Source organism: Chrysochloris asiatica, unplaced genomic scaffold (assembly GCF_000296735.1).
Source record: "Chrysochloris asiatica unplaced genomic scaffold, ChrAsi1.0 scaffold00077, whole genome shotgun sequence".
Taxonomy (NCBI): Eukaryota; Metazoa; Chordata; class Mammalia; order Afrosoricida; family Chrysochloridae; genus Chrysochloris; species Chrysochloris asiatica.
Window position 1 is genome coordinate 3,545,101 of NW_006408595.1, and position 14,776 is coordinate 3,559,876.

Below are 14,776 nucleotides of genomic sequence, written 5' to 3' on the forward strand. Positions count from 1 at the left end.
GCCATTGAGTTCGTAGGTGCCATTGAGTTGGTACCAACTCATAGCGACCTTATGCACAGCAGAACGAAACACTGCCTGGTCCTGGACCAACATCACTATTGTTGCCACACATGAGCCCATTGATGCTGCCACTTTGCCAGTCCATCTCGCTGAGGGTCTTCCTCTTTCTCTCTGACCCTCTACTTTACCTTCTCCAGAGACTGGTCCCTCCTGATAAGCTCATATAGATATATAGGTATAGATAGACATATAAGTCTATGAATCCATAGATATATTGAACTCCTGGTGTGGGGCTGTAGGATAAGAAAAACAGAATGTTTGTACTCTTTAAAGAAATCAAGTTATATGTAATATGTTCTAATTAGTATAGCAAATATATTTTATCAATTTTATTTTCTCTGGTGATAGTGTAATAATACATCATTAGCATCTCTAGCAAAAGATTTACATTGACAGTGCATTGAAAGGCATGTACTGTGCTTGTCATATGAAGTGCACACTCTTTTACATACTATGTATTTTGGAAAAGTCCTGGTGTGGCACTACAGGTTAATGCACTGGACTGCAAGGTCAGCTTGAACGGCAAGGCTGGTGGTTCAAGCTCACCAACCACTCCTTGGAAACCCTATACAGGGTCTCTGTGTGTTGGAACTAGCTCAAAGGCGCTTAACAACAACAATAACAAAGAACTCACCTAAATCTTAAATGCGCTGTTAAGGAATTTATTGTTTTCTTTTTGTCTTTCAAATACCAGGTTTCTTCAACAGAGGTTAAAAAAGTCTGTGCCCTATAATCGTATGAAACTTATGATTGTGGGGAATACTGAGAGTGGCAAAACCACTTTGTTGCAACAATTAATGAAAACCAAAAAATCAGATCTTGGACTGCAGAGTGCCACAGTTGGCATTGATGTGAAAGACTGGCCTATCCAAACAAGAGACAAAAGAAAGAAAGATCTGGTCCTAAATGTGTGGGATTTTGCAGGTATTAATTTCTCTAGAATTTTAATTTGATTTTACTTTCTTTAGAATGTTGTTATGTTGTTGTTAAGTGCCATTGAGTCGGTTCCAACCCATAGTAACCCTGTACAGGGTTTCCGAGGCTGTAAATCTTTACGGGAGCAGAAAGCCTCATCTTTCTCCCACGGTGTGGCTGGTAGTTTTGAACTGCTGACCTTAAGGTTCGCAGCCTGATTCATAACCACTACACTACCAGAGACTTTAATTTGAGTTTTCTGTTTCAAGACTGCTAACAGAGATAGTGGAACCTATGGAATGATTCCAAACTATTTACTTCTGGGAATCAATAGATGCCAATTAAAACTAAGTACCTGGATGGTCGCTGACACGTATGCTAAAATTGCTCATAAAAAGCCAAACATAGCTTTTAAACATGGTCTGCTGATTGTTTTTCTCTTCTCAGTATGCTAAAAAGTAAACGGGATTACCTAAACAAAGTGTTTTTAAGAGGATTCTTGCCCATGGTCTGGAAAACGATGAAAAAATGTTTGCCATCTTTCTTTAGGTCGGGAGGAGTTCTACAGCACTCACCCTCACTTTATGACACAGCGAGCCTTGTATCTTGCTGTCTATGACCTCAGCAAGGGACAAACTGAAGTTGATGCCATGAAGCCTTGGCTCTTCAATATAAAGGTGACCTAATATAATTATTTGAAAATAGAAAATAATTTCATTTTTTTGTTTGTAAGATCATTTATTTGAGGCAAATTGTTGCTTAACCAATCTCTTTAAATCATCTGAAAAAAGAAATTGGAAAGCACTAAACTTTTCTAGTTAGTAAATTTTCAAAATACATAATATGACAAAAACATACTTATGAGCATTATTGTTGTTATGTGCTGTCCAGTCATTTCGGACTCATAAGAGACTCCATGTACAACAGTATGAAACACTGCTCTATCCTGCGCCACCCTAACTATAGTTATGATTGAGCCCATTGATGCTGCCACTGTGTAAATTCATCTCTTTAGGGGTCTTGCTCTACTTTGCTGACCCTCCATTTTACCAAGCATAATGTCCACCTCCAGATACTGGTCCATCCTGATAACATGTTCAAAGTATGAGAGATGAAGTCTCACCATCCTGATTTCTCAAAAGCATTCTGGCTGAACTTCTAAGACAGATTTGTTTGTTCTACTAATAGTCCATGGTACTTTGAACATTCTTCTCCTACATCATAACTCAAATGCATTGATTTGTCTACGTTCTTCCTTATTCATTGTCAAAATTTTCACATGCATATATTGTTATTTTCAATATCATAAAGTTGATTCGAACTCATTGTGATCCTGTGTACGGTTTCCTAGGCTAAATTTTTGCTGGAGCAGAAAGCCTCATTTTTCCTTCTGAGGAGTGGCTGGTGGGCTCAAACTACTTACCTTGTGGTTTTCAATCCAGTGCTTATTCAATAGAGACACCACACGTATGTTGTTATGGTTGTTAGGTGCTATCGAGTCAATACGGACTCATAGCGACCCTATGAACAACAGAATGAAACACTGCGGGGTCCTGTACCAACCTCACAACTGTTACTAAGCTTAAGCCCATTGCTCTTGCCCCTGTGCCAATCCATCTCAATGACAGTCTTCCTCTTTTTCTCTGACCTCTGCTTTACCAAGCATGATGTCCTTTTCCAGGAACTGGTATCTCCTGATAATATCTATGAAGTATGAGAGGCAGTATCTTGCCATCCTGGCTTCCAAGGAGCACTCTGGTTATATATCGTCCAACCACAGATTTATTTACTCTTTTGGCAGTCCATGGCACTTTTAATATTCTGCTCCAGTTCCATAAGTCAAATGCATCAATTATTCTACTGTCTGCCTTATTCACAGTCCAACTTTCACATGCATATGAGGTTATTGAAAATACCTTGGTTAGGCACACCTTAGTCTTCAAAGTGACATCTTTGCTCTTGAAAACTTTAAAGAGGTTTTGTGCAGCAGATGTGCCTAATCGAATGTGTCTTGACTGCTGCTTCCCTGAGTGTTGATGACTGATCCAAGCAAATAAATCTTTGACAACATCAATCTTTTCTCCAATTATATTGATGTTGTTTATTGGTCCAATGGTGAGGTTTTTTTGGTTTCTTTTCATTGAGGTGCAACCCATACTGAAGGCTGCTCTGGTCTTTGATCTTCATCAATAACTAGTTTGGGTCCTCGTGCTTTCAGGAAGCAAGATTGTATCACCTGCATATTGCAGGTTATTAATGAGTCTTCCTCCAAACCTGAGATCATGTTTTTGTTCATATAATCCAGCTTCTCGAATTATTTGCTCAACATACAGATTGAATAAGTATGGTGAAAGAATACAATCCTGGCACACACCTTTCCTAATTTTAAATCATTCAGTATCCTCTTGTTCCATTTGGCTCTTGGTCTATGTAAAGGTTCTTCATGAACACAATTAAGTGTTCTGGGATACTCATTCTCTCCAATTTTCCACATAGTTTGTCGTAATCCACACAATCAAAAGCCTTTGCATAGTCAATAAAGCACAAGTCAACTTCTTTCTGGTATTCTCTGCTTTTAGCCAAGATCCATCTGATGTCAGCAATGATATTCCTCATTGCACATCCTTGTCTGAATCTGGCTTAACCCCTGGCAATTCTCTGTCAATGTATTGTCAGTATAGCCTTTTTTTGAATTCAGCAAAATTTTACTTGCATGTGATAGTGATGTTATTTTTTAATGATTTCCACATTCTCTTGTGTCACCTCTCTTTGGAAAGGGCACAATTACAGATTTCTTCCAGTAAATTGGCCATAGATAAATGAGTGCCTCTAGTGCTGCATCAGGTTGTGGAAATATTTCAATTTGTATTCCATCAATTTCCAGAGCCTTGTTCTTTGCCAATAACTTCAGTACACGTTGGACTTCCTCCTTCAGTATCATTAGGTCTTGATCCTATTCCACCTCTTGAAACGGTTAAACATTTACCATTTCTTTTTGATACAGTAAGTCTGTATATTCCTTCTATCTTCTTTTGATGCTTTCTGCATCCTTCAATATTTTGTCTGTAGAATCCTTCAATATCTCAAGTCAAGGCTTAAATTTTTCTTCATTTCCCTCAATTTGAGAAATGCTGAACATGTTCTTCCTTTTTGGTTTTCTGACCTCAGGACTTTGTGAATTTCATTATACTATTTGATTTTGTTTTTTTAAGCTGACCTTTGAAATTTTCTATTCAGCTATTTTCATTCTTCATTTCTTGCATTTGCTTTAGCATCACTGTGCAGGAGGGCAAGTTTCAGAGTTTCTTCTGACATCCATTTTGGTTTTGTCCTTCTTTCTTGTCTTCTTGATGACCTTTTGCTTTCTTCCTATCTGATGTTCTTGATGCTGTCCAACACCTCTTCTGATCTTTTTTTTTAGTGTTTAATGCATTGTATCGGTTCTTCAGATGATCTCTAAATTCAGGTGGGATATATTCATTGTCATATTTTGGCTCTCATTGACTTGTTTTCATTTTTTCAACTTCCATCTGAATTTGCTTCTGAGCAATTATTCCTCTGTTTTACAATCTGCCCTGGCCTTGTTTTGGCTGATGATATGAAGCTTTTCCATCATTTCTTTCCACAGATGTAGTCGATTCAATTTCTGTGTATTTTATCTGGTAAGGCCCATGTATATAGTCTTCTTTTATGTTATTTTAAAAAGGTATTTGCAGTGACAAAGTCATTGGTCTTGCAAAATTCTATCATGTTATCACCAGCATTTTTTCTATCACCAAGGCCATATTTTCCAATTACTTATCCTTCCTCTTTATTCCTAACCTTTGCATTCTAATTGCAATTAATTATCAATACACCTTGATTGCATGTTTGATCAATTTCAGACTGAAGAATTTGGTAGAATTCTTTAATTTCATCATCACTGGCTTTACTGTTTGATGGGTAAATTTGAATAATAGTTTTAGTAACTGTTCTTTCTGGGTTTTGATTCGCTCCCGAAACATGACCTTCTGAGTGGGAAATGTGATTACTATGTTGTTGAAGGCAGCACAGCAGCCAGGCAAGAAATGCTTCCTTTGACCAACATTTGAAATGTGAAGTGATATATCTTGTTTGGAAGATGTTAGAATTGGTGGTCTCTCTTCATGAGCTTCTGAATCTATCATGTTGCTTCAGATCTTTCTTCTTCATGAAGGATTTTTTTAAACCTTTAATACCATCTTGGCTTGGTGTTTGGGGGATGGTAGCTTTGTGATAACTTTCCCAATTTCTTCCATCGTTAGTGATCTGTCAGGTTCTCTCTTTTGGAGTCATTTTTGATAATTAGTTTTTTATGTAACACTTCCTTCAGTTTCAGAACGAAGCAATGCCAACTTCATAAAAAATATTCAGAAACCGATCACCACATCTTTCTCTTGCAAAGTGGCTGGTGGGTTTGAACTGCTGACCTTTTGATTGCTTTAATCACTGTGTCACCAGAGCTCCCATTGCCAAGGGCATCCGGGCTCCATTCCCAGTAGCCACCCGCCCACAGGTCAGCGAGTGAGTCCTCCATTTAATTTTTGACAATTTCTAATTTTCCTAGATTCATACTTCATTCATTCCATGTTCCGATTATTAATGATGCATACAGCTGGTTCTCTTCATTTTGTGTTGTGCCCCATCAGCAAATGAAGGTCACTAAGTCTTTGCTCCATTCGCCTCATCATGTGCAACTCTACTTTGAGTCAGCAGCTCTTCCTCAGTTGTATTTTGAATGCCTTCAAACATGAGGGCCTCATCTTTTGGCACTATAGCTGACAGTTTTCTAGTGCTCTTCATCATGTTTCAATATTCAATATTTTGGTGCTGACAGTGTTCCACTGCTATCTATTCTTAAGGTTTTCAGTAACTAACTATTCTGAAGTAGTCTGTCTCTCCTTTCTAGTCTGTCTTAGTTTGGAAGTTCAGATGACACCATGGGTGACCCTGCTGGTATTTAAAATACCAGTGGCATAGCTTTCAGCATCACAGCAACATGCAAGCAACCACAGTACGATGAATTGGTCTTTTCCTTCTTTCTTGTCTTCTTAAGGATGTTTCGCTTTCTTCATGTATGATGTTCTTGAAGTTCTTGATTGACATATGAGGTGATTGAAGATGCCAGGGCTTGGGTTAGGCACTCTTAGTCCTCAAACTTTGCTGATGAGTATTACAGATACCTAAAACCCTTTTTACCTTTGCAATTAGAAAACACATTTCTGACCTTATTGTTTAAGTGGAATGTACACTTTCCTAACTGAAGATACATAAATAAAGAAGAGCAATCCATTCATCACTAACCAGTGATGATTAGTGGAATTTAGTAGTTCATCCTTTCAATCCTTCACTTTTAAGTGGTTCTGAATGTGGACCATTTAAAATGTGAAAATTATAAAGAGGAGATTACTAATATTTGGAATCTCCTCTTATAATTTTCCCTACTTCTCCCTTGTTGCTAGATTTTCAATCATTCCTCTAAATAACATGGCTTTTAGACTTGTGTCTAAAGTGAAGAGTGAAGTACTGATGGATTTTTGCACTTAAAATTATGTCTGTCTTAAGAGTTTGGCATATATTGTGGCTGCATACAGATTGTTTCTGTAATTTTTTTTCTTGACTTTATTATAACTAGCAGAAGTGAGCAAATTTTACAGGGGCCAGACCACTTGTGTTAGTGCTCTGTTTTGCCTTCATTGAATGACTAAAAAAATGAATTCAGAAGATTAGATTCATAGACGAGGAAAGCAAAAAATATAAACCATTATGTTACTTTTTATAATAATTTTTGGATTTTTATTAAATGATTACTTAGAAATCCAAAGCACACTTAAAGATTAATCTATTTTAAGACATGGGAAATAAAATAAAACTAGAATGATAAGGCTGCTCAAGCCACCTGAGAGCGATAGTAATTGGATTAAGGAAGAGTAGAGAAAAGACTTAAAAAATTTCCTAATGTTCATTTTTTTCTTAAGCCTAAGAAAGAAAATTGTTATGTTGATTGAGCAGTTCCCAAATTCTTCAATAGTTAAAGATAGTTGGGTTGTTTTTTTCATTTTTCTTGAAGAGTTCTAATTTCTCATTTTTATGTAATTAAATTTTATAGAAGAAAATATCAACAGAGGTGTTGTTATTAAGTATCCTCAGTCAGCTCTGATTTATCTTGACCCTTTATCCAAGGAGGGGGTTGGTGAGTTTGAACCGCTGACCTTGGGGTTCAAAACAACCTTGAGGTTCAGTGCTGTATCCCACAGTGCCACACTAGGAAAATAGTAAGTGTAAGTAGTCTCAATTTCAAAAGAAACACAGGAGCACTTTGTGTCTTTCCCTGTAGGCACGGGCTTCTTCTTCACCTGTGATTCTTGTTGGCACACATTTGGATGTTTCTGATGAGAAGCAGCGCAAAGCCTGTATAAGTAAAATCACCAAAGAACTCATAAACAAGCGAGGGTTTCCTGCAATACGGGATTACCACTTTGTGAATGCTACCGAAGAATCTGATGCTTTAGCAAAACTCCGGAAGACCATTATAAATGAGAGCCTTAATTTCAAGGTAATGTGGTTAATGCCTTCTGTGGTTAGTTGTTATTGTTGTTGTTAAATGTTGCCGAATCTATTCCAGTTCCATAGTGTATAGGGTTTCGGAGGGGTGGCTGGTGAGCTTGAACTGCTGACCTTGAGGTTCATCAATGTAATTTATATTAATTCTAATGTTACACAGCTGTTTAGATATGTCAAAAGCCATGAGATGAAAACAGTCGTCTTAAAGAAAATTATTTGTTTCATTAAAGTACTTACAGTTTTACTTATTTATAACATACCTCATTTTAAATTTATTAAAGTGGTCTAAAAAGTACGAGACCCTGGGAAAGTGATAGCTTAAAGAAAATTTCGGATGTCCTTTTTCCACTACTGCAGTAGTGACGTAATCAGTAGGATACACGTCATTATTAGCATATTAGGGTCATCTTTCTCTTATTCTTTGACTGCTGTTCGTCTATTTACCCCTTTGTTCTGAAGTTCCAATTTTATACCTGCTCTGTGCCACTCCTTTATGCTTCCTATTTTGGCATTATAAACATTCCAATGTTTTTCCTTGGTATTCAGTGTGAAATAGCTCTTTCATTTGGTTGCCAAGGTCGCTAATTAAATTTTCAGCAATGTCGAAACAATATTTTAGTTTGTGACGACTGGACTTTCCATTAATTTTTTTTTAATTTTCCAAAGTTCTGATCTAGTAAGCTCTTTTCCGATAAGCAAATTGCAATTCATGGAATTTATAAAACACAAATAAGTCATTTGTTAATTGGAGAAGACTATTTTTTTAAATACTTGCAGAAAAACAAAAACTTCTCTAAGTTCTACAGAGAACTTAATGTAAACTGAACTGGAAAACACCCTGAATAGTTGAATATGATAAACACAATGGTAGATTTCAATGTTAGTCACTATTGGCTTAGCTCGTTAGCACTAATGATCTAGAGTATGGCTTATAATGAGGGTCCTGGTTGACCTGGGTAGTTTCAATGTGATTATTAATAGTGTCACATTGCATTCTCAAAAGGATTCCAGTTTGGATGATAAATGATGTGGTCACCTTGGATATAACTCCTTAGTTCTTTCATTTTCATAGATCCAAATGAACCATTTATAAATGTGTTGGTCTTATGGTGTCAGAGAAAATTTATATGTTTGTATCTTTCAATACACATTTATTACTGTTACTAAAAGGTTTTCCTAATGGTGGGACAGTATTGGCATTTTAAATATGAAGAATGACATATTACTTATTTTTCTATTCTCTTGTGGGACATACAACTGTTGTTGTTGTTATGTGCCGTGGAGTCGGTTTCAACTCATTGCGACCCTGTACAGGGTTTCCGAGGCTGTAAATCTTTACAGGAGTAGAAAGACTCATCTTTCTACCGTGGAACAGCTGGTAGTTTCAAACTGCTGACCTTGCGGTTCACAGCCCATTTCGTAACCACTACGCTACCAGAGCTCCTTGGGACATACAACTAGTAAGTAAAAAATAAATATGTATCTGATTGAGTGTTCTCTTCATCTAGGTGGTATTTTGTAATACTATACTACTTATAAGGAGCTCTGGTAGCGTAGTGGTTACGAATAGGGCTACGAACCGCAAGGTCAGCAGTTCGAAACTACCAGCTGCTCCGTGGGAGAACGATGAGGCTTTCTGCTCCCATGAAGATTTACAGCCTTGGAAACCCTGTACAGGGTCGCTATGAGTCGGAACCGACTCCACGGCACATAACAACAACAACATACTACTTATACTAACAAAAACATTATTGTTTACTTAAAGTATTTCAGTAGCTTCTCATTTTTTTCATTGCCGTCAGAGTATATATCAAATTTTTTAAAATCTCCTTTAAGGATGAGTTTGTTTTGAAAATGCCTGGATATACTTGAAGCAAAGTCTATAAATAAAGTGCTTGGTTCATTAAACCAGATTGATACCACTTTTGTCTAATAACAAAATATCACTAGCAATCAAAACCAGCTTTCTTCAGGTACTTATAAATGAACTCTGAAGTCATCTTAATACAAAAACACCAAATTAATACTCTGAGAAATGGCAGGGTTCCTTACAGAAAGGTGTATATTACTAGTTGGTTCTTGTTGTGTTGTGGTGGTTAAGGCCGTCGAGTCCAGTTCCTACTCAGTGTCCCTGTATAGGGTTTCCTAGGAGTGGCTGCTGAGTTTGAACTGCTGATTTTGAGGTTCAAACTGATCTTGCAGTCCAGCACACTAACCCACAGCGCCACATCAGGACTTAAAAGCAGCATAAAACCGGTATAGGGTTTTCTAGGAACAGCTGGTGAGTTTGAACTGCCACCTTGCTGTTCAAACCACCGTTGTAGTCCAGTGCCACTCTGGGACTCCTTAGTTGATGCAGCATATTAGGTTGAAAGTCCGTTTAATTGCTTTGCAAAATAATGCCTGTTTCAGAGGATCCAGGAGCAGTGAGTCTACCAGAACTTGCATATTAGTTCCTTTCAAAGGTGTGTCATTCTGTATTCAAACAACAGCTATTAATCTGTTGTTGTTGTGTTCCCTCGAGTTGGTTCAACTCATAGAAACCCTGTATTGGGTTCCTGAAGGGCATCTGGTGGGTTTGAACCACTGACCTCGTGAGTAGCAGTCCAGTGCTTATTCTACAGAGCTACACCAGGGTTCCACTGATCTATTAGATCCCTCATTTGTTTTTCATCTTTTCCTTTTCTCTTAGCTCTTCCTTAATCTTTCTCTGTCTCACCCTTATTAACTTTTGCCCATGCTATCCTTTTTTGTTTTGTTTCGGCTGTGGGTGACAGGAAAATCAATCTAAAAGGAGAGATAAGGTAAAAGAGAGTTCGATGCCAACAATTTTGCTTTTAATGCTCTCCAGCTCATTAGCAGAACAGGAGTTCTCCACTGCCCCTGTGACCCAAACCCTATAAAGTCTATCTCTATGCTATTTTATTTGCCTTTTGTGATTAAAACCTAAGCTGTAATTTGAAGCTTTATTTAATGTTTGTGTATAATGGTGAGGAGAAGCAATATGAAAAGTATAGTTTGGTGAAATTAAATGCAATTTTCCAGGTCACAAGGTACCTTAAGACAGTCTATCATATGACAATTTGGAGATAATATAGAACGATGGTTATGGCTGTTACCAGTAGGCTCCTCAAGGTTCTTCTTTATCAAGGAGATAAAAAAGTAGGCTATATATTTGTTGCTGTTGAATGAAATACAATGTTTTATTATAGTAAGTTTAAGAATTTAAGTGGAAACTTACTGTCAGGAAAAAAGACACGATTTTCATGGGTACAGAAATGGGGAGCGATTGCCCTCTAGTGGTCCTCAAAGGCAATTTACTTATTATTTTTACCCACCAGTCTCTCCTGGAAACCTTATATAGATCCTGGTGTGGCGCTGTGGGTTCGTGCGCCAGACTGCAAAGTCAATTGAATTGTAAGGTTGGTGGTTCAACCTCACCAGCTGCTCCCTGGGAAGCCTACACAGGGTCGCTATGGGTCGGAATCAACTCGACGGCACTTAACAGCAACAACAAGAAGAGAGAGCTAAGGCTTTCTGCTCTAGTAAAGGTTTATAGTCTCAGAAGCCCTAGGGATCAGTTCTTTTCTATCCTGTAGGGTTGCTATGAGTCAGAATCAACTGGATCGCAGTGGGTGGGTTGGGTCTATTTAAAATTAGATTTTTGAGGATAAAAAGAGGGGATCATTGTGTCATCAGCTTAGAGGATTTCTCCTTTTATTGCGTTCAAGGTTCTGGTGCACAGCTTGCTTGGGTGAGAAGATTTCATGTCTTTCTCCAGGCTTCACTAACAATATATACATTCTAACAATATGACATTTTGCAAGTAATAAGCACATAGTGTAATGTTTTCTACCAGGGTTGTGTATTTTCATTGAACAAACCAAATTCAATATCATCGAGTGATTCCAACTCATAGCAACCTTTTACGGGGCTTCTGAGGCTCTAAATCTTTGATGGGAGCAGAAACTTTCAACTTTCTCAGAGGAGTGGCTGGTGGATGTGAATTGCTGACTTGTGATGAGTAGTTCAGGGATTATCCTACAGAGCCACGAGGGTTCCTTTTCATCTAACAAATGAGGCCTAAAGCCTGTTGTAATACTTACTGATTTTTTATGTTTTCATGTTTACTTCATACAAAGTTAATGTTTCTTAAAATACAAAAAATTTCGTTCATTAATAGTAATTTATACTTGCTTTGCTATGGTTTTTGTGGATCGCTAGACAAATATTTCCGTACTATTTTCACCGAGTTTTCTAAATTAGCCTCATGTTCATTCTTTGAAATTTTAATTTCCTCTTCTTTATTTGTTCCTTACAATTTAAATAGCTTCACATCCCATTTTGATAGTATTTAATCCTGAATTTATTTAATTTCTGAATGATATACCCTTTTTCTTTAAAACTTGCTAGCACTGAATTTACCAACTACCAGATAAATGTAAGAGTAAAATAATTTTTTACAGCTTGTCATTTGCAATTACATAGATCCGAGATCAGCCTGTTGTGGGTCAGCTGATTCCAGACTGCTATGTGGAACTTGAGAAAATCATTTTATCTGAGCGTAAAAATGTGCCAATTGAATTTCCTGTAATTGACCGGAAACGATTATTACAACTAGTGCAAGAAAATCAGCTACAGTTAGATGAAAATGAGCTTCCTCATGCCGTTCACTTCTTAAATGAATCAGGTTTGTGTATTTGTTTCATGCTTTTCAAAACCCGGCTTGGTAATTTATAAAAATGGATTTGCACTTTGTATAGAATTTACTTTCTAAACTTAGCTGAATATGTGTGTGTGTAATTCTCTACTAGGTCATTGATTTTGTCTATTGATGTTAAGTCATGCATCCTGTTATAAGAAAAACAAAAACAAATTTTATCAATCAACAAGGGATAAAGGAGTGGAAAGGATTCCCAAGCAGGAATGAGTTTTAAAGCTTGGCTTTGTTCTTCAGGCGGTGTGGGGCCCTGTACATTATGGAGCCAAATGCATTCAGTGTATGTGAATGTGAAAGTTATTTGTATACTGTAAAGGACATTTTTTACTGAGATGCTCCAACGTAGTTCTTAGGGAATCCATGGTTGCCTGGCAGGATGCGAAAGGTGAATGGCAAGGCTTCAACTGTCTTTTGCACCACATGTCATCAGCATGACCTAGTGGACAAAAATGTTTACTGATCTCAGTGTTAATTGTGTATTTGTTAAGTAAAACCTCTCTAGAAATGTGTCAGCTAATTTTTAATACTAGAATAAATGATCTGGAAGCTGCTTTTGATCCCCAGATTCTGTAATATGAAAAAATATCTTCACATAGATTATACTGTATTCTTTTCCCCATCTTTCTTCAACTAGTAGCCTCTTGAGAGATACTGTGGTTTTTATCTGTATTTCATAATAAGATATGTCTTATTATAATGTATAAGAAAATCATACATTTCTATTTTTTAGTAAATATATACTGTGTCATATACTGTCTCAAATATACTGTCTGTATGTGATCATTTTATATGGTTCAAAAATTATTCTTTGTATTAATGGGACATTAGAACTTTTAAACCAAGCATTCTAGGTTCTAGTCCCAGTTTTACTACTATGTGCTGAAATTTCCTTATCTATACAATGAGTGGGTTGGACTAGATTCTCTTTAAAGATCTTTGATAAATATGTTACAGATTCCTTGTTTTACTTTTTGGTAAATTTTTAATACAGGAGTCCTACTGCATTTTCAAGACCCAGCACTGCAACTAAGTGACTTATATTTTGTGGAACCCAAGTGGCTTTGCAAAGTCATGGCACAGGTTGGTGTCTTATATGTTTGTGGCATGGAATTGTGATTGAAGGGTAGAATTGGGGGTACTCAGAGTATTGAAAGCTTTAGGTTTCATGCTCACTTCAGGTACAAGCTATTGTAAATAGAGAGAATTTTACATAGGATACTATTTAAAGTTGATTTTTATGGAAAAACGTAATATCTCTTAGAGTTCACTTCATGTCTGTTTTCTAAATCACAGATAGATATTTTATGCCACTTTGTTCTATGCTGCTTTTCAAGATCCAAATATCTTTGGTTTAGTTATTGATTTAAGAAATTGAATGAAGGCTTTATAAACATTATTTACACACACACACATGAAAATTGGATTGATGAGTTTATGAAACCTCTAACTGAACAACATGGAGGAGAGTTTGAATATTGAGTAGAGTGGGATTGGTCTGATGTCTAAATGCTTACAATTTTGGAAACTTTAGTGGTAATGGCTACCTGTTCTTCATTTATGTTTTATAAGGAAATTATTTCTTTTCTCAGTAATAATCCCTTACTTATGAGTTATACTGATGTAATAATTTAGCTCTGTTTGCCATAGAAAACCACTCAAGCAGAATACTCTAACTCAGTTTGGATTCGATTGACATTTTGAGTTAAATCATTCTTAGTTGATCATTATAGGACACTACCCTCCAGATGCTCGTATTACCCTTCCAGATGTGACAAGCAAAAATGTTTCTGGACATTGACAGATGTCCACTATGAGGGGAACATCACCCCAATTAAAAACCATTTCCTTAAATATAACCATGAGCCATTCTCACTAGCAATTCTTTTGTTTTTTAGTATAATTTATATTTTTTGCACAAAACTCCTTGAACCCTAAAATGATTACATCTTCCTACATTAAAAATATTCCTCCCCACTTCTTATACCCTGATCTCAAAATTTAGTATACCATTACAGTGCTCAAATTAGATTGGTACAGGTATAGTGAAATATACACATATCAGTGGAACAGAATTGAGAACCCAGAAGTAAATCCATCCAAATATAATCAATTGATTTATGACATAGGGCCAAAACACATTAAATGGGGAAGAGATAGTCTCTTCAACAAATAGTGCTGGCAAAACTGGAAAGATATTTGCAGAAGAATGAAACAAGAACTATATCTCACCCCACATACAAAAATTAACTCAACATAAATTAAAGACCTAAATGTAAATCTCAGAACTATAAAGATCATAAATTTTAAAATAGGGACAAATTTCGAGGCTCCAATACATGGCACAAATACACTATCAAACATTACTGAAAACACAAACGGCAGAAGACAAAAGAGATGACTGGAATCTCCTACAAATTAGACACTTAGCTGCATCCAAAGATTTCTTCAATAGAGGGAAAGAGAGCCAACAGACTAGAATTTTTTTTTTTTTTTTTTTTT

The 14,776-nt window shown here is 36.6% G+C and overlaps 1 protein-coding gene across 1 annotated transcript in view; it reads left to right on the forward strand.

Annotated features, from left to right (window-relative positions):
• LRRK2 (leucine-rich repeat kinase 2) overlaps positions 1-14,776 on the forward strand; it is a 254,242-nt gene that overhangs the window by 113,840 nt on the left and 125,626 nt on the right. Inside the window, 5 exon segments of the mRNA XM_006865300.1 lie at positions 755-984; positions 1,525-1,652; positions 7,331-7,549; positions 12,046-12,247; positions 13,269-13,357. Coding sequence (XP_006865362.1) covers positions 755-984; positions 1,525-1,652; positions 7,331-7,549; positions 12,046-12,247; positions 13,269-13,357 — 868 coding nt within the window.